Here is a 27,514-nt window from a genome sequence, read left to right as displayed (position 1 = left end):
TGTTATTGTCGTGTAACCACTCCGTCACAGGCCATGCATTATGAACAGGTGCTCGGTCATGCGGAAAGATGCCGTCGCATGCAAGCCCCCTCCATGAAAAACACTACCACACCATAACACCACCGTGCCTGAATTTTAGTGTTGACACTACACACGCTGGCAGATAATGTTCACTGGGCATTCTACATACCCACACCATGGCATCGGATTGCCACACAACGTTTTCCCACTGTTCAATCGTCCAATGTTTACGATCCTTACACCACGCGAGGCATCGTTTTGAATTTACCGGCGTGATGTGTGGCTTATGAGCAGCCGCTCGACGGCGAATTCCAAGTTTTCTCACCTCTCGCCTAACTGTCATAGTACATGCTGTGGATCCTAATGCAGTTTGGAATTCCTGTGTGATGGTCTGGATAGATGTCTGTGTACTACACATTACGACCCTCTTCGACTGTCGGCAGTCTCTGTCAGTCAAGAATCGAGGTCGGCCTGTACGCTTTAGTGTTGCACGTGTCCCTTCACGTTTACACTTCACTATCAGATCGGAAACAGTGGACCTAGGGGTGTTTAGGAGTGTGGAAATCTTGCGTACAGACGTATGCCACAAGTGACACTCAGTCACCTGACCTCATTCGAAGTCCACGAGTTTCGAGGAGCGGCCCATTCTGCTTCCTCACGATGTCTAATGAGTACTGAGGTCGCTGATATGGAGTACCTGCCAGTAGGTGGCAGCACAATGCACCTAATATGGGAAACGTATGTTTCTGGGGGCATCCAGAGACTTTTGATCGCACTGTGTACACTTCCTGACAAAAGATGTGAAGCACCCTGGAGGGGAGGAGGAAACTAACTGAGACTTCACGGAAGGAGAGGCTATGAGAAGTTATTACAATATCGGGGCGCACTAAGAAAGAACTTGACCGGTGCCTCTCCACAGGAACCCCACCACAGTGGCTGACGGTGGTCATCGAGTGGGGTACAAGACCGTGATTCGTCACTGAGCACAGTGTGACAGCAGTCCACGCTGTCCAACCGTGGTGCTACTCCAAACAGAACCGTTTGTGTCACAGTGTTATTGGCAGCCTAAACACGAGATAGTAATACCACAGTCCAGCTGCTGCTGGTGTCCAACCAATGGCGTGCTACGACACACAGTATTACAGTTCATTGCTTGTCCTTCAATGGCAGCAGCAAATGACAAGGGGTCTGAATGTATTTGGTGCACAATACAGCGATCCCCTCTTACGGTGGACAATTGTGGTCCACCAGCACCTTGACAATGTGTATGCATACCCTCATGTTCCCCTATGTCCGAGATGGTGCCTCTGTCAGCTCCTAACAGCTCCCAAATCTGGATACTGTACAACTCGACCAGCTGGCCAAATGGAGACCCGCAGTAAAAAGCTCTGTCTGTTGCTGATAATGCTGTCTCGCACGAGCACCCAGCATCTCCGTCCGTCATAGTGACAGCTGGCCAGGTGACCGTGGTCCACAAAGCACTCCGTCATCAAGCCACAAGTGGACCATCGGGGCCATCCAACCGCCGTGTCATCCTCAGATGAGGATGCGGATAGGAGGGGCGTGTGCTCAGTACACTGCTCTCCCGGTCGTTATGATGGTTTTCTTTGACCGCAGCCAGTACTATCCAGTCGAGTAGCTCCCAAGTTGGCATCACGAGGCTGAGCGCACCCCGAAAAATGGCAACAGCGCACGGCGGCCCCGATCGTCACCCATCCAAGTGCCGGCCACGCCCGACAGCGCTTAACTTCGGTGATCTGACTGGAACCGGTGTACCCACTGGGGCAAGGCCGTTGCCGTGATTCACGAAGGTATGCAAATATATTAATATGTTATTCTAGAACTAAAACTAAAGAAAAAAGTTCATATAAACATGTCAGCAAATGTTTATTTACGGCTAGTAAAAGATTTTGCCTGAAATTTAGCAACTTCGCTAATATGAAGCGATTGCAGAACAGCATGAGGTTAAAACAAAGCACGATTTCCATTTATTTTGTTGTTATTGATCTGGTGAATCTAATAAAACATGTCCCAGACGTGTATTTGCAGTAGCTTTCCAGAACATACAGAGAAGCAAAGAAGTAATTTCGTAAATTTTTTAACTTATTAACCACTTGGCCCAATTTGTTTTTTAAATTCCAGACAACTGCACAAAGTTTTCGACAGACGTTGTAGAGAATATAATTTTGGAAAAGTGAAGGGAATAACGTTAACTGAAACTGTATGAATGTGTCAGATAATCTGCTTTTATTAATACCATAGCACACGTGAATTCACGTTAAGGAAGTTGTATAGTGTACATACAATTTCACAATCCATTCACAATAAACGTTCAAAAATGTGTCCACTGAGTTCAGTGCATTTAACTGCACGTGTAGGAACAGATTTTGTTGCTCGTTTCAGTTTCACAGGGTTGTTCTTAATTTCGTCTATTGCATTCATAATGTAAGCAAGTAATGCGTCACGTCTATTGACTTTGTCCTCATAAACTTTGTCTTTCGTCTATCCGCATACACAAAAATCCGTGGGTGTTAAATCTGGCGCTGTGGGTGGCCACAGACGTGTAGCAACACGACCAATCCATGTTCATTTAAATGTGTAGTAACGGCGTTGGAGAAATGTGGATCCACGCCGTCATGTTGAAAATACATTTTCAGTCGAGTAGCAAGTGGAACATCTTCGAGTAAGCGGGGCATTTCTTCTTGAAGGAATTGTAAGTACATCTCGCCAGTTAGACGTCCTGGGAAAACGAATGGTCTAATAAAGTGTGAGTTGATTATACCACACCACACATTCATGCTTAATCGCTGGTGGAAATTGCGTTGCACTGTTGCATGTGGGTTTGCTTCAGACCATACGTGCTCGTTATGTAAATTGCTTATACAATCTCGAGTAAACTGTGACTCATCAGTAAATAAAATGTATTTGTGTAACCGCTCATTACTGTTTAACCAGTTGCACAACTCCCAAGTGAAGGGCAGGATCTCCCGGATGTAAATGATGCGGTTTTTTATGGTAAGGCTACATATTATTGTGCTTCAATCTACACCATATCTTAGACTGTGAAATGCCTAATCGCTGAGAGACAAGTCGTGTACTGGTACCCGGGTTATGTTGAACAGCATCCATAATATCCTCATCATCGTCTTCACGTATCGAGCGCTCGTACTGATCGTGAACGCTAGGTAGAGAACCTGTCTCGTGTAACATTCGAAATATTCCACTAATAGTTCGTGCATTCGGTATCCTCCGAGATGGATAACGTACGCGATATTCGTAAACTGCAGCCGTAGCATTACTATCAAATTTGCCATAAACATACACCGTATCGGCGTATTCCTCTGTCGTAAATTTGAAAGGCATCCCTATTTCATAAATAATCTACAAACTACAACAGCTACTATGTAGTTTCACTTAAATACACTGTTGTCGTTACGTTCTTTGACTGAACAATACAGAAAACTAGCTCTTTTCAAGGTTAGGAAACGACTGAAACAACTCATTCACGGTTGCCAACAATGACATAAACGTTTCTACATTCTTGTCCGGTCGCATTGGAGCTTTTCCCCGCTCGTGGACCGTGTTTTGAGTTGTCATCATCAGCATTTCATCGTCCACCGACGCGCGATACCCCCAATGTGGCGTCAACTTAAATAACACTTGCACTCTACATTCTTAATGGAAAGTAAACAAATTTACTTGTCTAATAATCTTTGCTTCTCTGGATGTTCTGAAAAGCTACTGCAGATACACGTCTGGGACATCTTTTATTAGGTTCACCAGACCAATAACAACAAAATAAATGGAAATCGTGATTTACTTTAACCTCATACAGCTTTGTGATGGCTTCATATTAGCGAAGTCGCTAAATTTCAGACATAATCTTTTATTAACCGTAACTCTGCAACCAAGCATTTGCTGACCTATGTTTGTATCAACTTTTATCTTTGGATTTGCTTGTAGAATAACATACTAAAATATTTCCGTATATTCTTGAATGACCCGGCATAGCGTTGAAGACGTGGTAACCACACTAAACACTAACAACACGAATGCACACTGCTGACCACTCTGCGTGTCATAGAGAACTGCGACGCCAAAGTCATTTACACGACTGCCGAGGGTGTGTGTGCGTGTATGGAATTACTTTGATACCCGACCACGTCTTTTGGGTGCGTCAGATTTTTTGTTACATAGTATACATTTAAAACATAGTTGCTGAAAGTAAGGAATGATCTCTTCACACTTTGCCCCATTGACTCACATTCTATAGCAGTTATACAGGGTGGTCCATTGATCGTGACCAGGCCAAATATCTCAAACGACAAAACTGCAAAGAACGTAACTCGTCTAGCTTGAAGGGGGAAACCAGATGGCGCTATGGTTGGCCCGCTAGATGGCGCTGCCATAGGCCAAACGGATATCAACTAGGTTTTTGTAGTACGTAAAGAAATATGAAGGTTTTAGTTGGACCAATTTCTTCGCTTTGTGATAGATAGCGCTGTAATCGTTATAAACGTACAAGTACGTGGTATCCCGTAACATTTCGCCAGTGCAGACGGTATTTGCTTCGTGATACATTACCCGTGTTAAAATGGACCGTTTACCAATTGCGGAAAAGGTCGATATCGTGTTGATGTGTGGCTATTGTGATCAAAATCCCCGACGGGCGTGTGCTATGTATGCTGCTCGGTATCCTGGACATCATCCAAGTGTCCCGACCGTTCGTCGGATAGTTACGTTAATTACGGAAACAGGCAGTGTTCAGCCACATGTGAAACGCCAACCACGACCTGCAACAAATGATGATGCCCAAGTAGGTGTTTTAGCTGCTGTCGCGGCTAATCCGCACATCAGTAGCAAACTGCGCGAGAATCGGGAACCTCAAAAACGTCGGTGTTGAGAGTGCTACATCAACATCGATTGCACCCGTACCATACTTCTATACACCAGGAATTGCATGGCGACGACTTTGAACGTCGTGTACTGCTCTGCCACTGGGCACAAGAGAAATTACGGGACGATGACAGATTTTTTGCACGCGTAGTATTTAGCGACGAAGCGTCGTTCACCAACAGCGGTAACGTAAACCGGCATAATATGCACTATTGGGCAACGGAAAATCCACGATGGCTGCGACAAGTGGAACATCAGCGACCTTGGTGGGTTAATGTGTTGTGTGGCATTATGGGAGGAAGGATAATTGACCCCCATTTTATCGATGGCAATCTAAATGGTGCAATGTATGCTGATTTCCTACGTAATGTTCTACCGATGTAACTACAAGATGTTTCACTGCAGGACAGAATGGCGATGTACTTCCAACATGATGGATGTCCGGCACATAGCTCGCGTGCGGTTGAAGCGGTATTGAATAGCATATTTCATGACAGGTGGATTGGTCATCGAAGCACCATACCATGGCCCGCACGTTCACCGGATCTGACGTCCCCGCATTTCTTTCTGTGAGGAAAGTTGAAGGATATTTGCCATCGTGATCCACCGACAACGCCTGACAACATGCGTCAGCGCATTGTCAATGCATGTGGGAACATTACGGAAGGCGAACTACTCACTGTTGAGAGGAATGTCGTTACACGTATTGCCAAATGCATTGAGGTTGACGGACAGCATTTTGAGCATTTATTGGATTAATGTGGTATTTACTGGTAATCACGCTGTAACAGCATGCGTTCTCAGAAATGATAAGCTCACAAAGGTACATGTATCACATTGGAACAACCGAAATAAAATGTTCAGACGTACCTACGTTCTGTATTTCAATTTAAAAAACCTACCTGTTACCAACTGTTCGTCTAAAATTGTGAGCCATAAGTTTCTGACTATTACAGCACCATCTATCAAAAAGCGAAAAAAGTGGTCCAACTAAAAGATTCATATTTCTTTACGTACTACACGAATATGTAATAAAAATGGGGGTTCCTATTTTTAAAAAAACGCAGTTGATATCTGTTTGACCTATGGCAGCGCCATCTATCGTGCCAGCCATAACGTTATCTGGTTTCGCCCTTCAAGCTAGACGAGTTTCGTTCTTTGTAGTTTATTCGTTTGATGCTTATTTCGTGATATATTTGGCCCGGTCACGATCAATGGACCACACTGGTAAACCTTTCAGGATGTGAGGTCGTGGTCCAAGACATTCTTCTGTTCTTGAAGTTTCGTCCAGTACTGCGCTGGACAACCTCAGAGTCGCTCCTCCGCTGAGTCTTGCCTGGAAGAAACGTCAGGAACAGAAGAGTTTCTTGGACCACGACTTCACATCCCGGAATGTTTACCAGTAGCTGTCATCCAGTCTTTTTTTTTTAGCCAAATGTTTATTTTGGTTCTAGCAAACGTTTCCCCTATTCATATTAACCATCAAGAATGGTATATAGTATAAAGAATATTTTTTATTATATCTCGTAAACATATGTATAATAAGTAATTTTCCTTATACACACATCAAAAAAAGTTATGCATCACCTCAGTTCCGAGAGTTCCGGAACCTGTACAGAAAATTGGAATAGAGATCAACATAAACATCATTTCTGTCCTTCTTATTGCTCATAAAAACCACAGATTGCTTGTTGTAGCACCATACAGCGAGACCTTCAGAGGCGGTGGTCCAGATTGCTGTACACACCGGTACCTCTAATACCCAGTAGCACGTCCTCTTGCAATGATGCATGCCTGTATTCGTCGTGGTATACTGTCCACAAGTTCATCTGTTGGTCCAGATCTCCCATTCCTCAATGGCGATATGGCGGAGATCCTTCAGAGTGGTTGGTGCGTCACGTCGTCCCATAAACAGTACTTTTCAATCTATCCCAGGCATGTTCGATAGGGATCATGTCTGGAGAACATGCTGGCCACTCTAGTCGAGCTATGTCGTTATCGTGAAGGAAGTCATTCACAAGCTGTGGATGTTGGGTGCGCGAATTGTGGTCCATGAAGACGAATGTCTCGCCAATATGTTGCCGATACGGTCGCACTGTCGATCGGAGGATAGCATTCACGTATCATACAGCCTTTACGGTACCTTCCATGATCACCAGCAGCGTACGTCGGCCCTATATAATGCCATCCGAAAACAGCAGGGAACCTCCACCTTGCTGCTCTCGCTGGACAGTGTGTCTGAGGCGTTCAGCCTGACAGGGTTGCCTCCAAATATGTCTCTCCGATGATTATCTGATTGAAAGAAAATGCGACACTCATCGGTGAAGAGAATGTGGTGCCAATCCTGAGCAGTCCATTCGGCATGTCGTTGGGCCCATCTGTATCGCGCTGCATGGTGTCGTGGTTGCAAAGATGCACCTCGCCATGGACGTCGGGAGTGAAGTTCCGCATCATGCAGCTTATTGCACACACTTTTTGTCGTAACACGACGTCCTGTGGCTGCACGAAAAGCATTATTCAACATGGTGGCGTTGCTGTCAGGGTTCCTCCGAGCCATAATCCGTACATAGCGGTTATCCACTGCAGTAGTATCCATTGGGTGGCCTGAGCTACGCATGTTATCAACAGTTCCTGTCTCTCTGTATCTCCTCCATGTCTGAACAACATCGCTTTGGTTCACTCCGAGATGCCTGAACACTTCCCTTGTTGAGAGCCCTTCCTGGCACAAAGTAACAAAAAAATGGCTCTGAGCACTATGGGACTTAACATCTGTGGTCATCAGTCCCCTAGAACTTAGAACTACTTAAACCTAACTAACCTAAGAACATCACACACATCCATGCCCGAGGCATGATTCGAACCTGCGACCGTAGCAGTCGCGTGGTTCCTGACTGAGCACAAAGTAACAATCCGGACGCGATCAAACAGCGGTATTGACCACCTAGGCGTGGTTGAAATACAGACAACATGAGCAGTGTACCTCCTTCCTGGTGGAACGATTGGAACTGATTGGCTGTCGGACCTCCACTGTGTAACAGGCGCTGCTCGTGCATGGTTGTTTACATCTTTGGATGGGTTTAGTGAGGGACTATGTCTGTGAAGCAATATCCACAGTCAATGTCTGTCCTCAGGTGTTCAGGGACCTGGGGTGTTGCAAATCTTTTTTTGATGTGTGTATTATATCTCGTAAAAGTACGTATAATAATTAATTTTCGTTTTATTACAAAACACTGAAATGCCTGGTATGAACAGGTGAAACACGTTTGGTAAAAAAGGTCACATGCAGAAAGATAGATTTGTTCCTATTTACGTGATAAACATAACTAAAGTAGAAACTTAGTAAAAACAGCTTCAACAGTATTATCTCTAAGCGAATTGCTGATGAGATCGTATACTGGATCATACTACAGTGCTGATGGAGCTCCTTCAGACTGGGGTCTGTGTAACACGGGGGATATTAGACAGGATGGGGTGACTCGGTTCGCCTCACCTCGCAGTAGCCGGCCGCCCGCCGACACACCTCCTTCAGCTCCTCCGGCGCCGGGTGCCACGGCTGGGGTCCCGCGTTCGTCAGCAGACCCATCGAGGGGCCAGAAGCGCTGATCACTCCGACGCCGCGCTCCTGAGGAAGGCAAGGAGAAAAGCAGGCGAAGTGGTCGGCCGGGATCTCACTTCACAACCAAAGTTATACACTACTGGCCATTAAAACTGCTACACCAAGAAGAAATGCAGATGACAAATGGGTATTCATTGGACATGTGATTACATTTTCACGCAATTTGGGTGCATAGATCCTGAGAAATCAGTACCCATAACAACCACCTCTGGCCGTAATAACGGCTTTGAAACACCTGGGCATTGAGTCAGACAGAGCTTCGATGGCGTGTACAGGTACAGCTGCCCATGCAGCTTCAACACGATACCACAGTTCATCAAGAGTAGTGGCTGAAGTATTGTGACGAGCCAGTTGCTCGGCCACCATTGACCAGACATTTTCAGTTGGTGAGAGATCTGGAGAATGTGCTGGCCAGGGTAGCAGTCGAACATTTTCTGTTGTGACTTGGCAAGACAGCCAAGTCACTATGAGAGGAAGCCGAAAGGCACGCGCTTAAGCTCACGCAGGCTGGCGCGAGGTCTGGAACAGTTAAGGGAATTAATAGTAGCAAATAAAGTACGTAGTTGATGTAATACTTAACTTTAATCCATAAGTGGTGTACATCGGTCTGACGGTATAGGCATCACAAGTTAAATATCTATTGATAATGGCACCTTGCCAGGTCGTAGCAAATGACGTAGCTGAAGGCTATGCTAACTATCGTCTCGGCAAATGAGAGCGTATTTGTCAGTGAACCTTTCCTAGCAACGTCGGCTGTACAACTGGGGCGAGTGCTAGGAAGTCCCACTAGACCTGCCGTGTGGTGGCGCTCGGTTTGCAATCACTGACAGTGGCGACACGTGGGTCCGACGTATACTAATGGACCGCGGTCGATTTAAAGGCTACCACCTAGCAAGTGTGGTGTCTGGCGGTGACATCACATTTTCTGTATACAGAAAGGCCCGTACAGGACCTGCAACGTGCGGTCGTGCATTATCCTGCTGAAATGTAGAGCCACACGTAGCAAAACATCTGAAATGTAACGTCCACTGTTCAAAGGGCTGTCAATGCGAACAAGAGCTGACTGAGACGTGTAACCAATGGCACCTCATACCATCACGCCGGGTGATACGCCAGTAAGGCGATGACGAATACATGCTTCCGATGTGCGTTCACTGCGATGTCGCCAAAAACGGATGCGACCATCTTGATGCTCTAAAGAGAAGCTGGGTTCATCCAAAAAAATAACGTTTTGCCATTTGTGCACCCAGGTTCGTCTTCGAGTACATCATCACAGCCGTTCCTTTCTGTGATGCAGCGTCAAGGGTAGCTGCAGCCACGGTCTCCGAGCTGATAGTCCATGCTGGTGCAAACGTCGTCGAACTGTTCCTGCAGATGGTGGTCGTCTTACAAACGTCCCCATCTGTTGAGTCATGAATGGAAATGTGGCTGCACGATCCGTTACAGCCATGCGGATAAGATGCCTGTCATCTCGACTGCTAGTGATACGAGGCCGTTGGGATCCAGCACGGCGTTCCATATTACCCTCCTGAACCCACCGATTCCATGTTCTGCTAACAGTCATTGGATCTCGACCAACGCGAGCAGCAATGTCGCGATACGATAAACCGCAATCGCGATAGGCTACAATCCGACCTTTATCAAAGCCGGAAACGTGATGGTACGTAATTCTCCCCCTTACACGAGGCATCACAACAACGTTTCACCAGGCAATGCTGGTCAACTGCTGTTTGTGTATGAGAAATTGGTTGAAACTTTCCTCATGTCAGCACGTTTTATTTGTCGCCACCGGCGTCAACCTTCTGTGAATGCTCTGTAAAGCTAATCATTTGCATATCACAGCATCTTCTCCCTGTTGGTTAAATTTCGCGTCTGTAGCACGTCATCTTCGTGGTGCAGCAATTGTAATGGCCAATAGTGTATGTACATATACACCTCCGTAGGCTTGAAAACAGCATACGATGCTGTTGACTGGCAATTCTTGTTCATCATCTTAAAACAACAGAGACTTGACGCAAATCCACTACGACTAATCAAACAAACATCGGTTGACATAACACTGGAAGTTAAATTCACAGCTGAAATCTCTGATGCCTTCGTGACCAAAACTGTGAGTACGCAAAGGCGACAGATTATCCCCATTGTGAAGTTTGGAAGGTACGAGACGAGGTAGTGGCGGAATTAAAACTGTGAGGACGGACCGTGCGTCGTGCTTGGGTAGCTCGGCGAAAGGCAAAGGTCCCGAGTTCGAGTCTCCTACCAGCACACAGTTTTAATCTGCCAGGAAGTTTCATATTAGCCCACACTGCAGTGCAGGGTGAAAATTTCGTTCTGGAAGTACCATTGTTCAGTCCAAGACAAAATAATGAGGGAGTGGAAAAAAGAACTGAAAATGTACAGATAATGGGAAGCAACACAACTAGGAAGAGCCCGAGTGAACACAGAAATCTCAAACCTCCATTTTGCAGACAGCTGGGCCATACTCTCAAACCAAACAATTCGAAATGTGAATGTGGTGTCTGTCCTTGTGGACATGTTCAAAAGAACAGACACTGTACATACAGTGTGGTCCATCTGCAGTTTTGGATGAGATTATCTCGAAAACTATACATCAGGCAAAAATAGTGGGCACGACACGTTCGTAAGCTCAAAGGGGGACATCAAATGATACTACAAGTAAACCCGCAGGCCCCGCTCCCATGGGTGGGGCGAGGGGCAACATTTAAATCTTACATGGAAACCCCCAGATTCGGATTCTCCATAAAAAAGCAATCAAGTTTTGGCTGAAATATTTTTTAAACCACTGACAGGTGGCGCAGAAATCGAGAAAAATTAAAATTGAGGAAGATCTCCGATTTATTTACAATGATCCGAGAAGGGCGCATCAAATCGATACAAAATATGCACCAATTCTTTCATTATGCCAAATTAAGCTATTTTTGTACAAAATGTATCCTACCCGCCACAGTTTTTGATGGAAGGAGGCGGAATGGTATTAAAATCGCCTTAGGGAACTCTTCACAATTGCGTTACTCACCCGACTGTGGCGGTACCGTGGCAAAATTGCGAACTATGACTCAGTATAAAGCTCGGTGTAATGTGATCAGACGTCACTTCACTTTCAGATTGTGGACCGTAAACATCAACTGAGGAAAGTAAATTATTCTTTAGCGAAACATGGCTCACTATCCTCCTACAGGGATTGTTGATATGACGTTAATTTTAGGTGAATGGAACAACAATTACGCTGCAGCTGCGCAATTGTATGCGGGTCGTTTCCGAAACAGACATCCAAGCGGAAACATTATTCGAAATTGCACTCAACGAGTTCGAAATGGATACATGCGCCGTCCACCTCGTCATCGCGAATACAATGAAAATGACGCTCTTATCGTTACCGTTCTTGCCCGTGTTCTACTGGATCCCGAAATTACTAGTCGTGCGATTCAGAGACAAACTGGAGTACCGAAATCAACTGTTTTGAGGATTCTGAAGGCACATAAATATCATGCGTATCATATCACACTGATTCAGGCATTAACGCCAAAAGATATGCAAATACGCGTGCATTTCTGCCAATGGGCCTTGGAAATGATAAGAAGTGAAAATGATGTTTTTAGATACTTTATGCTCACCAATGAAGCCACATCCAAAAACAATGGCGAATTAAATTGTCATGATTGGTCCCCTGACAATCCACACTCGCACAGACCCATTGGCAATCATCGCAAATGGTCGTTAATGGTCTGGTGTGGAATTTAAACGCTTACTTGATAGGACTGTATTTTTTTTACCAAAACGTAACTGGGGAATCTTATTTACAACTTCTCCGCGATGATTTGTTGGAAGATGTGATTTAGAAATCAGGCAACGAATGTGGTTCCAACAGGACGGAGCAGCTCCCCATTGTACTAAAAATGTGCGGAATGATTTAAATTTACGGTTCCCTGGTCGGTGGATAGGACGCGGCGGACCAATTCAGTGACCTCCACGTTCACCAGACCTAACATCTCCTGATTTTTTCTTGCGGGGTTATTTAAAAAACATTGTATGTGAAAGACAGCCCACAACCCGAAACGATATGGAGCAACGCATTCGAGAGCGTGTGCAGCAATCACGGGATGTGCTGCTCAAAACTGTGGACAACTGCCACAGACGATTGACTTTCTGCACTGAAGCAAATGGGGATAATTATGAACAACCTCTTAGTGGCTAATTTCATTCATTAAGCATCCCAGATTGCGAGAGGCAAGGGGATTCACACTAATGAAGCACCACATGGGAACATCATTCTACTATGTCCATGCCGTTGTTCCTGGCTGACGGTAAAAGTAAAATACAGTACATTTTGTACAAAAATGGCTTAATTTGGTGTAACGAAAGAACTGGTGCACATTTTCTATCCATTTGATGCGTCTTTCTCGGATAATTCTTAATAAATCAGAGTTCTTCCCCCATCTTACTTTTTTCGCGATTTCAGCACCATCTGTCAATGGTTTAAAAAAAATGTTTCAGACAATACTGGATTAATTTTTTTTATGGAGAATCGGAAACTGCAATAAAAATGGGTGTTTCCATTTAAGATGTAAAAGTTGCCCCCCACTCCACCCAAGGGGGCGGGGGCTGGAGGTCCCGTGTAGTATCTCCCTTTGAGTTTACGAACTTGTCTTATCCACTATTTTTACCCGCTGTATAGTTTTCGAGATAATCTCATCCGAAACTTTAGATGGACCACCCTGTATAATTAAGATTAGACTAAGAAACTTCCTGGCAGATTAAAACTGTGTGCCCGACCGAGACTCGAACTCGGGACCTTTGCCTTTCGCGGGCAAGTGCTCTACCATCTGAGCTACCGAAGCACGACTCACGCGCAGTACTCACAGCTTTACTTCTGCCAGTATCTCGTCTCCTACCTTCCAAACTTTACAGAAGTTCTCCTGCGAACCTTTCAGAACTAGCACTCCCGAAAGAAAGGATATAGCGGAGATATGGCTTAGCCACAGCCTGGGGGATGTTTCCAGAATGAGATTTTCACTCTGCAGCGTGAGTACCGGGCGTGAATCGTGCTTCGGTAGCTCAGATGGTAGAGCACTTGCCCGCGAAAGGCAAAGGTCCCGAGTTCGAGTCTCGGTCGGGCACACAGTTTTAATCTGCCAGGAAGTTTCATATCAGCGCACACTCCGCTGCAGAGTGAAAATCTCATTCTGGAGTCAAGATTAGACTAGTCAATGATCCCTTCAGTGCAGATGCACACCACTCTCGAACACTTACGGGAAACGGCGAAACGCAGTGAGTAATGAGGATAATGGGCAATCAGTAGTGTGTCGGTAAGTTGACAATCCAGGTCTGACAGGAGGCGTGCTAGGGTAATACATGCTGTTACCATGGCCACTGTGTCTGGATCGCTTAGTGTTCAGCGTGTACAGTCAGAGAGTTAGCTGCCCTCTGTAATACAAAAAACTTAGTTACTGGCTCAACGATGAATTTGAACTAGCGTCATGTGATGTCCACTCCGAACAAACACAGCGAACAAAATGAGATAAAAAAGAAGAAAAGTGGTCAGAGCCTCTATCTAGTGAGCAGGATACCTGGGTTCGAATCACGACCCAGCACAAGTTTTTAACTTCCCCCTTGATGTAAGTCAATGCCCACTAGCACCTAAATATCATTAATTACTTTGCGTCTTGAAACAGAAGTACTAAAAGAATGCACAGAAGTTGGCCTGCAAACCTCTTCCCAGAAGTCTCGGTTCTTTTACTCACAATTAAAGATACAAAAATTAGACTCAAAATACAAGATGAACCGAGTTACACATTTCAAATATCTACGTCAAATCCTCGAAACCACTGCAGGTGTGAAGATACAGAAGACTCGACAACACAAAATGAAGAAATCGTACAGCGAGGTACAGGACATATGACAGCACTCCGTCTTCAGGCCACAAGTGGCCCATTGGGACCATCTGACCCCCGCGTCAGCCTCAGTTGAGGTTGCAGACAGGATGGGCAGTTGGTCAGCACACCGCTCTCCCGGTTGTTATGATGGTTTTCTTTCACCGCTACTATTCGGTCGAGTAGCTCCTCAGTTGGCATCACGAGGCTGAGTGCACCCCGAAAAAATGGCAACAGCGCATAGCGGCTGGATGGTCACCCATCCAAGTGCCGGCCACGCCCAACAGCGCTTAACTTCAGTGATCTAACGGGATCCGTTGTATCCACTGCTGCAAGGCCATTGCCTAGATACAGGAAACATATAATAAGAAATTCATGCCCATTAACTCAAACGTTAGACACTACAACACAATAACTAGGCCTTAAATACTGTATGCAAACGAGACATTAACAGTTCATATGGAAAAGTGATACAGAAATACTGAAGGAATAAAGCAAAATAGAAAAATCCTCAACCTATAGCTGACAGAGGAGATGAGCAGATAAGTCTCTACGAAAATCGCAAAGGAGATGTCAAACCTATCGGCAGATGTCAGACGAAAAAGATCAAAATTCTATGGACACATCAGCAGTAATCACCAACAGAATTCTGACATACATACAAGGAGATAAGCCAACAACACCACGGGTCACACAGATCAAACTTGACCTAGAGGAATCACATAACGATCCAACAGAGGTAAATATCTGCGGATCAAAGATACACAAGTGTATTGGGAAGTCAGAGTAGGACACCTGAAGAAACCAGAGACACAGCGGACACAAGATACAGACAGGAAACATGAAAGTTCAGGAAGAACGCCTTGCATAATTGTACAGCATCTCGAACCAACTAATAATAATAATAATAATAATAATAATACGAGGGTCACTCCAAAAGTATTGCACACAATTTTTTTTTAAATCCATCTTTTATTCTACATGTTTGAAAGTTTTACAGTGTGTAGATACATCCTTCAGGAAGAATATTTTCATTTCTTCACATAATTTCCATCCCTCTCAACTGCCTTACGCCAGCTTGGAACCAGCGCCTGTATACCCGCACGGTAAAATTCTGGACCGACCTGTTGGAGCCACTGTTTGGCAGCGTGCACAAGGGAGTCATCATCTTCAAACCTTGTTCCACGAAGAGAATCTTTCAGTTTCTTAAAGAGGTTGTAGTCACATAGAGCCAGGACAGGACCATAAGGCGGGTGTTTCAGTGTTGTCCATCCGAGTTTTGTGATCGCTTCCACGGTGTTTTGACCGACGTGTGGCCGTGCATTGTACTGCAACAGCAAGACATCCTGTTTCTGCTGATGTGGTCGAACACGACTCAGTCGAGCTTGAAGTTTCTTCAGTGAAGTCGTATGTGCATCAGAATTTATGGTGGTTCCACTTGGCACGATGTCCACAAGCAAGAGTCCTTCGGAATCGAAAAACACCATAGCCATAACTTTTCCAGCGGAAGGTGTGGTTTTGAATTTTTTTTTTTTTTCCTTGGGTGAATTTGCACGATGCCACTCCATTGATTGCTTCTTCGTCTCTGGTGAAAAATGATGGAACCACGTTTCATCACCTGTCACAGTTCTTCCAAGAAATTCATCTCCACCATTCTCATACTATTCCAAAAGTTCGCTGCATACCGTTTTTCTCGTTTCTTTGTGAGCCACTGTCAACAACCTGGGAACCCACCTGGCACAAACCTTTTTTAACGCCAGCACTTTCGGTATTCTGCAAACACTTCCTTCCCCTATCCCAACGTAGCGTGACAATTCGTTCACTGTGATGCATCTGTCAGCAGTCACCAATTCGTTAACTCCCTGCACATTGTCTGCAGTGTGTGCAGCACGAGGCCTGCCGCTGCGAGGACAATCCTCAATATTGCCGTGCCCGCTTTCGTCACGTAACCTGCTCGCCCACCGACTAACTGTACTGCGATCGACAGCAGCATCTCCGTACATCTTTTTCAACCTCTTGTGGATGTTTCCCACTGTCTCGTTTCCACAGCACAGGAATTCTATGACAGCACGTTGCTTCTGACGAACGTCAAGTGTAGCAGCCATCTTGAAGACATGCTGTGACGGCGCCACACACGGGAACAGGTTGAACTAAGTTTGAATAAAAGCGGGAAGGATGTGTCTACACACTGCAAAACTTTCACACATGCAGAATGAAAACTGTATTTTTACAAAAATAGTGTGCATTTCTTTTGGAGTGACTCTCGTAATAATAATAATAACTCACATATTTCACCACAGACATATGGAGGTCAGAAAAATTGCGAGACTACTGGAAATGTGCACTGATCCACCCTGTGCAGAAAAAGGGTAGCCCCACAGATGTGAACCATTACAGGGGCATCTCACTAAATACAAGTGACAGACGAGGTATTCTCAGCATGCCTACTCCAAAGGACACGGAACCAACCGGAACACAAGCTCGGCGAGTACCAAGTGGGCTTCCACCCTGGTTGCTCCCGTGCAGAACAAATCTTCAATCCGAAGACTACCTCATAAATCAAAGCCCTCGGGAACAGCCCAATCATATGCGCCTTTGTTAACTTCATGAAGGCATCTGACTCCATCGATTGCCAGTCATTGTCCAACATTCTACATGAAAAAGGTTTGGACGGCAAGACACTGCGACTGATCAAACAGATACTGACAGACACGGCATATAAGGTGAAGTTCAAGGGGGAAATCTCCAAACCCTTAGATATCAAGACAGGCGCTCGCCATAGTGACGGACTGTCACCGCTCCTCTTCCAGCTACTGCTGAACAAGGTCATCAGGTAATGGCAGAAAGAGCTGCAAATACAGGGCTATTACAAATGATTGAAGCGATTTCATAAATTCATTGCAGCTCCATTCATTGACATATGGCCACGACACACTACAGATACGTAGAAAAACTCATAAAGTTTTGTTCGGCTGAAGCCGCACTTCAGGTTTCTGCCGCCAGAGCGCTCGAGAGCGCAGTGAGACAAAATGGCGACACGAGCCGAGAAAGCGTATGTCGTGCTTGAAATGCACTCACATCAGTCAGTCATAACAGTGCAACGACACTTCAGGACGAAGTTCAACAAAGATCCACCAACTGCTAACTCCATTCGGCGATGGTATGCGCAGTTTAAAGCTTCTAGATGCTTCTGTAAGGGGAAATCAACGGATCGGCCTGCAGTGAGCGGGCAAGTTTCACGCGTAGCCCGCGGAAGTCGACGAATAAAGCAAGCAGGAAGCTAAACGTACCACAGCCGACGGTTTGAAAAACCTTACGGAAAAGGCTAAAGCAGAAGCCTTACCGTTTACAACTGCTACAAGCCCTGACACCCGATGATAAAGTCAAACGCTTTGAATTTTCGGCGCGGTTGCAACAGCTCGTGCAAGAGGATGCGTTCAGTGCGAAGCTTGTTTTTAGTGATGAAGCAACATTTTTTCTTAATGGTGAAGTGATCAGACACAATGTGCGAATCTGGGCGGTAGAGAATCCTCACGGATTCTTGCAGCAAATTTGCAATTCACCAAAAGTTAACGTGTTTTGTGCAATCTCACGGTTTAAAGTTTACGGCCCCTTTTTCTTCTGCCAAAAAAACGTTACAGGACACGTGTATCTGGACATGCTGGAAAATTGGCTCATGCCACAACTGGAGACCGACAGCGCCGACTTCATCTTTCAACAGGATGGTGCTCCACCGCACTTCCATCATGATGTTCGGCATTTCTTAAACAGGAGATTGGAAAACCGATGGATCGGTCGTGGTGGAGATCATGATCAGCAATTCGTGTCATGGCCTCCACGCTCTCCCGACTTAACCCCGTGCGATTTCTTTCTGTGGGGTTATGTGAAAGATTCAGTGTTTAAACCTCCTCTACCAAGAAACGTGCCAGAACTGCGAGCTCGCATCAACGATGCTTTTGAACTGATTGATGGGGACATGCTGCGCCGAGTGTGGGAGGAACTTGATTATCGGCTTGATGTCTGCCGAATCACTAAAGGGGCACATATCGAACATTTGTGAATGCCTAAAAAAACTTTTTGAGTTTTTGTATGTGTGTGCAAAGCATTGTGAAAATATCTCAAATAATAAAGTTATTGTAGAGCTGTGAAATCGCTTCAATCAGTTGTAATAACCCTGTACAAGGCCTTTGGAAGCCAGTGCGACTTGGATGACCGAAGGACAAGCTGGAGGTCGGCTGACTAGCCTTCAAAAATGTTTCAAATGGCTCTGAGCACTATGGGACTTAACTTCTGAGATCATCAGTCCCCTAGAACTCAGAACTACTTAAACCTAACGAACCGAAGGACATCACACACATCCATGTCCGAGGCAGGATTCGAACCTGCGACCGTAGCAGTCGCGCGGTTCCGGACTGAAGCGCCTTATACAACACACAAGGTGTATAGAACAAGAAATGTCTGTCCACCTGCACCAAATTTCGTCCCGACAACACTGTAATCAAACCTGAGGTGCAATACTCCAGTGAAACACTGATGTTACATACAAAGGCCGACTCTGAGAACATTCTCACACAGGAAAGAAAATTCATTAGGAGAATTATTGGACCAAAACTCATGGACGAAGGATATAGGCTTCACTCCAGAGACACCACACAACATTTCTTCAACATCGCAGCGGACATTAGAAAGAGGCGACTAAAATTTCATGAACACATCAGCAGACTTCCACAGACTAGACTCACCAACAGGTACATCCAGGGACTCAAGACCACTACACAAAACTGATCTGGAAAGAGCTCAGATAGATTCAGCGGACGTCATGGATAAAGGCGTCTATACAGAGTGGTCCATTGATTGCGACCAGGCCAAATATCTCACGAAATAAGAGTCAAACGAAAAAACTACAAAGAACGAAACTCGTCTAGCTTAAAGGGGGAAACCAGATGGCGGTATGGTTGGCCAGCTACATGGCGCTGCCATAGGTCAAACGGATATCAACTGCTTTTATAAAAATAGGAACCCCCATTTTTATTACATATTTGTGTAGTACGTAAAGAAATACGAATGTTTTAGTTGGACCACTTTTTTCGCTTTGTGATAGATGGCGCTGTAATAGTCACAAACATATGGCTCACAATTTTAGACGAACAGTTCGTGACAGGTAGCTTTTTTAAAATTAAGATACAGAACATAGGTACATTTGAACATTTTATGTCGGTCGTTCCAATGTGATACATGTACCTTTCTGAACTTATCATTTCTGAGAACACATGCTGTTACAGCGTGATTACCTGTAAATACCACATTAATGCAATAAATGCTCAAAATGGATTTAGCAATACGTGTAACGACATTCTTCTCAACAGCGAGTAGTTCGCCTTCCATAATGTTCGCACATGCATTGCTTCGTCGGTGGATCACGATAGCAAATATCCTTCAACTTTCCCCACAGAAAGAAATCGGGGACGTCAGATCCGGTGAACGTGCGGGCCACGGTATGGTGCTTCGACGACCAATCCACCTGTCATGTCATATGCTATTCAATACCGCTTCAACCGCACGCGAGCTATGTGCCAGACATCCATCATCTTGGAAGAACATCGCCATTCTGTCATGCCGTGAAACATCTTGTAGTAACATCGGTAGAACATTACGTAGGAAATCAGCATATATTGCACCATTTAGATTGCCATCGATAAAATGGGGGCCAATTATCCTTCCTCCCATAATGCCACACCATACATTAACCCGCCAAGGTCGCTGATGTTCCACTTGTCGCAGCCATCGTGGATTTTCCGTTGCCCTATAGTGAATATTGTGCCGATTTACGTTACCGCTGTTGGTCAATGACGCTTCGTCGCTAAATAGAACGCGTGCAAAAAATCTTTCATCGTCCCGTGATTTCTCTTGTGCCCAGTGGCAGAGCAGTACACGACGTTCAAAGTCGTCGCCATGCAATTCCTGGTGCACAGAAATATGGTACGCGTGCAATCGATGTTGATGTAGCATTCTCAACACTGACGTATTTTAGATTCCCGATTCTCACGCAATTTGTCTGCTACTGTTGAGCGGATTAGCTGCGACAGCAGCTAAAACACCTACTTGGGCATCATCATTTGTTGCAGGTGGTGGTTGACGTTTCACATGTGGCTCAACATATCCTGTTTCCTTAAATAGCGGAACTATCCGGCGCACGGTCTGGACACTTGGATGATGTCGTCCAGGACACCGAGCAGCATACATAGCACACACCCGCTGGGCATTTTGATCACAATAGCCATACATCAACACGACATCGACCTTTTCCGCAATTGGTAAACGGTCCATTTTAACACGGGTAATGTATCACGCAGCAAATACCGTCGCACTGGCGGAATGTTACGTGATACCACGTACTTATACGTATGTGACTATTACAGCGCCATGTATCACAAAGCGAAAAAAGTGGTCCGATTAAAACATTCATATTTCTTTACGTACTACACGAATATGTAATAAAAAATGGGGGTTCCTATTTAGTTGATATCCGTTTGACCTGTGGCAGCGCCATCTAGCAGGCCAACCGTAGCGCCATATGGTTTGCCCTTTCAAACTAGACGAGTTTCGTTCTTTGTAGTTTTTTCGTTTTCGTGAGGTATTTAGCCCGGTTACTATCTATGGACCACACTGTAGACAGAGGGTGAACAAGTGGGAGGTGATGTCAGAGTAAACAGTATCTAAAGCTCAAAGGCCAAAGTGCACTGAAGAACGGAAGAGAGCCTTTAGTGAACGAATGAAGGAGTACTGATGAAAGGCCTGTAACGTGTGTAATGATAATAATAATAATAACAATAATAGCAATAATATATACATGATTTCATATATGTCTTGAACATACCAGATGACATTTTGGCCAGAAGAAAAATAAAAATATACTAAGAAAATGTAATTTAGCTACCAGGGGAACATTAACGAGCATCTCTGCCTTTCTTCCAACTGTCTTTGTTACAAAGATACAAACAGCAGAACTTCTTAAATAGCACCCTATACTATTCATTCTGTAATCCACTTCCTCTCCTCAAGACCTGTTTAAAAACGCATCATAGTGTACCACTCACTTAAAAATGACGTTATTAAGAAGACGTGATTCTCCTGCACTATCACAGAGTTCACACACCTGGGCTAACGTTAACTTTTCTTCTTCCTGGAGCTGGCAGTGAAGAAATGGACACACAAGAATAATGGACGCTGGTCGTTTGGTCAACCGTTTTCAGTTGAGTGTCTGCGTGAGTACAACAGAGAGAAGCCAGCAACTATGACTACGGATGTTATATGTTACCAGTGGAGTAATTGCAACAACGTTTTCTTATTTACAATACGGGTACACATTCCTGATCAAAAGAAGCTTAGTGGTATCAAACATCAGCCTTATCTTGGGGAAAAAATTTCGGGGAATGTGCATCTGGACACAGCATTGTGTGGAAGCGGATCATGGACTGTGGTAATAACGGAATAGAATTGAATCGAAGCGTTCGGCATGAGGTACTACAGAAGGATGTTGAAAATTAAGTAGACTGATATGGTAAGAAGTGAGAGGTTCTTTGTAGAATCGCTGAGGAGCGAAACATGCAGAACAGACTGACAAGAAGGCAGGAGGGGATGAGAGGATATTTACCCGTACTAACACGTCGGGCAATAACTACCACGACACCTGAAGGAGCTGTAGAGGGGAACTCTATAGGGAAACACAGAGATTGGAACATATCCAACAAATAACTGAGAATGTAGGTTGCTAGTGTTCCTCTGAGATGAAGAGGTTTGCACAGGAGGGGATTCATGGCAGGCCACATCGAGCAGAATTTCAAAATAAGTGAGGAAGATCAGCCTGAAGTTTGATATATATCGCACTGGTGCCTCCTGGTATGAAGCTTTCCGTTCCTATCAGCTTGACGTACCCAGCACAGCACGCTGCTACAGACTCACCTTGAAGAAGGGCATGTACTCCTGGAGAGTGCTGTCGACGAGGGTGTCTCGGCAGTAGGAGAGGACTGTGCTGATCCTGATGTCCTTACTCCTGGTGATGATGTCCTTCAGTGCAGACACAGGGTAGCCTGTGATCCCAATGAACCGTGCCTTGCCCGCCTCCACCGCCTCCTTAACCACAGGCAGGGTCTCATTTACTACCATTTCCGGATCTGGAGCAAACTCCACATCGTGCACCTGCAAACAGGAAAGCACAGATGGTGGTAAACGTTTATATGAACAGTGCTAACCATTAAAAGTGCAACACCACAAAGAGGCATGCAACAGCCACCAAACTGACGTTGTGTGCTATGCAGTCCAGTCACACTGACGTGATCAGCACCTATGTTCAATGTGAACATGCAATAACCACTCAAAGACAACAGGTGACAGACTACAGTGGAGGGTATATAAAGAGGGGTGGGAAGGGGAAGGACACAGACAAACACTGTAGCAATTGTTATAAAGTGGAAACAAAATTATATACCCAACATCCAAAAGGGTATGGCCATTAAATTTTGGGCCTAGAATGGAACCATCTCTGAATGGCTACATTTGTAAGCTGTTGGCATGCTGCTATGGGTAAAATGTACTGGCGCCGAGGCAACTGTGGCGCACCACAAGCCATAGATGACAAGAGTGAACGATCAATATAGATCATGATGTTTAGCTTGTGGGGCATTCAACTGTGTGGTCATCAGTGCCCATACAATGTTCCAGTTTCTACACAGTCCAATTTTGCCACTGTCACAAATGATGACAATGATGATAAAATGATGAGGTCAACACAAACACAAGTCCCCGGGCAGAGATAATCCCCAACCCAGCCAGGAATCGAACCCGGGACCCTGTGATCCAGAGGCAGCAACGCTAGCCACCTGACCACGAGATGCACATGGACCAATGTGGAGATGTGTTCAGGTGAATGGGTGTGCAGCTGTTAAGCAACTGACAAGCCAGATGAACCAAGACGCAAACAAAAGTGTCCCCTCCTCAACAACCATTCGGCATATGTTGCTGCGTAAAGACCTATGCAGCAGGTGCCTAGTCCATGCACCCACGCTGACTGCAATACACTGGCGATGAAAGCTGAAATTTGCTCACGAATACCTCAACTGGACGTCCACTGAATGACGACAGGTGGACTTTTCAGATGAATCAAGTTTTAGGTTCCATTGGATGGATAGCTGTTGGTATATAATGCATGAGACATATGAAAGCAAACATTCCGCCACAGGCAGGGGGATGTTTCTATGTAATTCCCTGGACGGTCGTGTTATTCTGGAAGTCACAATCGATCAAGACAAGCATATATCTATTGTTAGAGCACATGTACGCAGTTTGTTTTTCCTCAACACCACCTACCAACCAGACCATGCGTTGTGTCACACAGCTCACAGTGTATCTGCAGGTCTGAAGAGCACCAGGATGAGTTTAAATTGGCATGGATCCACATGCTTGTTGGTACCTTCCAGAACCACGCAGACTCGCTTCCTGCTAATCTCGCACTGCAGAGGGTGGTTATTCAAGTTTTGGACAAGCGGTCACATTGATGTGACTGGACGGTGTGTATTTTCAGGTATATGAATGATTAGCATTTCAGTACAACTGTATAACACAGAATTAAGGTTGTTTATATCGTCTTCTGACTATATGCACATACACTATGTAGCTGAAAATGACATACAAGTTTGTGGCACCTTCCATCGGTAATACTGGAATTAAGTATGGTATTTGCCCACCCAAAGGCACGATGACAGCTTCCACTCTCGCAGGCATACGTTCAATCAGGTACTCGAAGGTTTCTTGGGGAATGGCAGCCCATTCTTGACGGAGTGCTGCACTGAAAAAACGTATCAATGTCGGCCAATGAGGCCTGGAAAGAAGTCGGCGTTCCAAAACATCCCAAAGGTGTTCTATACGAATCAGTCAGGACTCTGTTCAGGCCAGCCCATCACAGGGATATTGTAGTGTAACCACACCGCCACAGGCTGTGCATTATGGACGGGTGCTAGATTGTATAGAAAGATACAATCGCCATCCACGAATTGCCCTTCAACGGTGGAAAGCAAGAAGGTGCTTAAAACATCAGTGTAGGCCTGTGCTGTGATAGTGCCACGCAAAACAACAAGGGGTGCCAGCCTCCTCCATGAAAAACACGACCACACCATAACACCACTGCCTTCGACTTTTACTGTTAACAGTACCCACGATGGCAGATGACGTTCACCGGGCATTCGTCATACCCACACCCTGCCATCGGATCGCCACATTGTGTACCCTGAAACGTCACTCCACACAACATTTTTCCACTGTTCAATCGTCTAGTGTTTACGCTCTTTACTCCAAGCGAGGCGTCGTTTGACATTTGACATTTACAGGTGTGATATGTGGCTTGTGAGCAGCTGCTCGACCATGAAATTCAGGTTTTCTCACCTCACGCCTAACCGTCATAGTACTTGCAGTGGATCCTGATGCAGTTTGGAATTCCTGTGTGATGGTCTGGATAGATGTCTGCCTATTACACATTACGACCCTCTTCATCTGTCGGCAGTTCCTGCCAGTCAACAGACGAGGTCGGTCTGTACGCTTTTGTGCTGTAGGTGTTCCTTCACGTTTCCACTACACCATCACATAGGAAACAGTGGACCTAGGGATGTTTAGGGGTGTGGAAATCTCGCGTACAGACGTATGACACAAGTGACACTCAATCACCTGACCACATTTGATGTCCGTGTGTTCTGTGGAGCGCCCTATTCTACTCTCTCACGATGTCTAATGACGACTGAGGTCGCTGATATGGAGTACCTGGCAGTAGGTGGCAGCACAATGCACCTAATATGAAAAACGTATGTATCCGGGGGTTTCTGGATGATTTTGATCACATAGTGTATAAATTAAAGTTTGACACCTTAGTTTCTGGCTGTACATACAAAGTTAATCTCAGGAACTGCTGTAGGGTTTTTGATGTGGTTTTCTCTACCAAACAGACTGATTCATGAGGAAGGTTTGTGTGTATGATTTATAAACATTTCGTGCTGGCTGCAGTATGGTCCATTCAAGTACCCAGCTGCCATGAAAATGACACCGTTGCCATCTAGTGGTGATAGGTGTATGGCTGCCTGACAGTAGCACCAAACCGGCGCGAGCTACCTCTGTAGCAAGGCTGGTGCGCGCTACCGCCAACTTCCTAAATGACCTTGGATTCGGGACGTATTGGATATTAAACTGACAAGAACAAATTGCGTAGTGTAGAGCTAATGTTTACGTGGTGCGAAGGGAAATGTGGGGAAAGTTTACATAGAAAGTGTAGTAGCGCGCACCAGACTGCCACTGCAGTCAGCCAGAACGGGTGGTGCAGTAGGTTTCAGATACCAACAGAGGCATGAGATATCACGCAAAACACCGATTAAACATTGAACAGAGAACATTTTTGCCTTCTGAGAATGTTCGTGCCATGTAGTGCTTACTTATGTTAAAGTGAAGATATTCAGTTACACAACAACGTTCTCTGAATTTTATTTGTAGCTGAATACATCACCGCTACCACAGACAAGTTATCTAGTTGTAGATAGTTACTATAGCTCTCCCCATATGAAGCCATGGTGGGTCACTAGTTTTGTATATAACGACAGATTAACAACGGGATTTCTCATTGGTAAATCTTTGTTTGTTTGCGAGAAGATACTGTTATGTCTCATCTAAAAAGGAGAAACATCTTCAAGCACATACTGACCTGTTGAGATTGTTTTTGGCCAATTTGTAACATTTTTGATGGCCATAATGCGATTTTCACTCTGCAGCGGAGTGTGCACTGACATGAAGCTTCCTGGCAGACTAAAACTGTGTGCCAGAAAGAGAATCGATCTCAGGATCTTTGCCTTTCGCGGCCAAGTGCTCTACCAACTTACCTATCCAAGGACGACTCACGACCCGTCCTCACAGCTTCAGTGCTGTCAGTATCTCGTCTCCTACGTTCCAAACTTCACAGAAGCTCTTTGCGAATCTTGCAGAAATAGCGCTCCTGGAAGAAAGGCTATTGCGGAGACGTGGCTTAGCCACAGCCTGGGGGATGTTTCCAGAATGAAGTTTTCTCTCTGCAGCGGAGTGTGCGCTGGTATGAAACTTCGCGGTAGATTAAAACACAGTGAGCGTTCGACGGTTGCCCCGGCCAATACGCCGGATTGCTCACCCAGAGGTTGCTGAGAGACTGGCCCGCCACCACTCGGCAGCCACTCTGACTGGTGGACTCTGACACTGAGACGAAGGAGTGGGGAATGACGTACCCATATGGGTTATCAGACTCATTTCTCTCTACTGTCCACAGTTTTTATGATCATGATGCACCCATTTTTCTTTCATTATCAATGACACCTAACTTTTTAAGTCTACCCAACTTTCTTACATTTTTTTGTCATTGGGCGTTGCTTCTCAGTATCTCAATCTAAGTTATATATTCTCGCTGTATTTATACTGTACATATGCAAGCTTCGTTTTTTTTTCATTTCCTGTATCTTAACATGCCAAAACAGGTCTTGGAATTAACAAAGTTCATATCAGCAACTAGGGTGGCCTTTCATTTATTGGTATAATGTGATAAAGGACTTAGTTGAGATTAAATTACCCAATGACTTTATAAATGGAGACAGAGGTTTTCTTTTTTCTTTTTAATTAATTCTGTGTGGAATCTTGCTCTATACCTGGTCAGACAAAAGAGGATCAGGTTACTGCTATTTACTGCCCTGTTGATGTTTTACTATCTATAACGGTTGCCATTGGCTGTCTTTGGTCATGTTATTGTGTGTATTTTCTCCGTGTGTGGTCTCTTGTTTCCTGGCTGTTGGCCCTCCCATTAAGTTTTTAAATTGCTTTGCACGTCTCTCTCTCTCTCTCGCTTTTTCTTCCTTGAAAATGAGTGGCTTTTCACCTGTCGGAATATCGGCTGCCTTGGTAACCGCTTCCAGGCCACATTCCCATAAGTTGTTTGAACAAGTAGTCATTTCATATTCAATGCTACTCGTTTGATGGAAGAACAGTAAGGGCGTAAATGAGACAGATATCATGCACCCAGCCATCTGGCCATACATCC

General features: G+C 45.1%; 1 protein-coding gene across 1 annotated transcript in view; it reads right to left on the bottom strand.

Annotated features, from left to right (window-relative positions):
• The window catches only part of LOC124553951 (L-galactose dehydrogenase-like), a 94,332-nt gene that overhangs the window by 10,790 nt on the left and 56,028 nt on the right, over positions 1-27,514 (bottom strand). The window contains exons 5-6 of the mRNA XM_047127966.1: positions 22,387-22,623; positions 8,408-8,539 (exon numbers count right to left, since the gene is read on the bottom strand). Of these exons, the coding sequence (XP_046983922.1) occupies positions 8,408-8,539; positions 22,387-22,623 (369 nt within the window). The remainder of the gene's footprint in view (positions 1-8,407; positions 8,540-22,386; positions 22,624-27,514) is intronic.

Source organism: Schistocerca americana, chromosome 11 (genome assembly GCF_021461395.2).
Source record: "Schistocerca americana isolate TAMUIC-IGC-003095 chromosome 11, iqSchAmer2.1, whole genome shotgun sequence".
Classification (NCBI taxonomy): Eukaryota; Metazoa; Arthropoda; class Insecta; order Orthoptera; family Acrididae; genus Schistocerca; species Schistocerca americana.
This window is presented reverse-complemented; position numbering and strand designations above follow the sequence as displayed.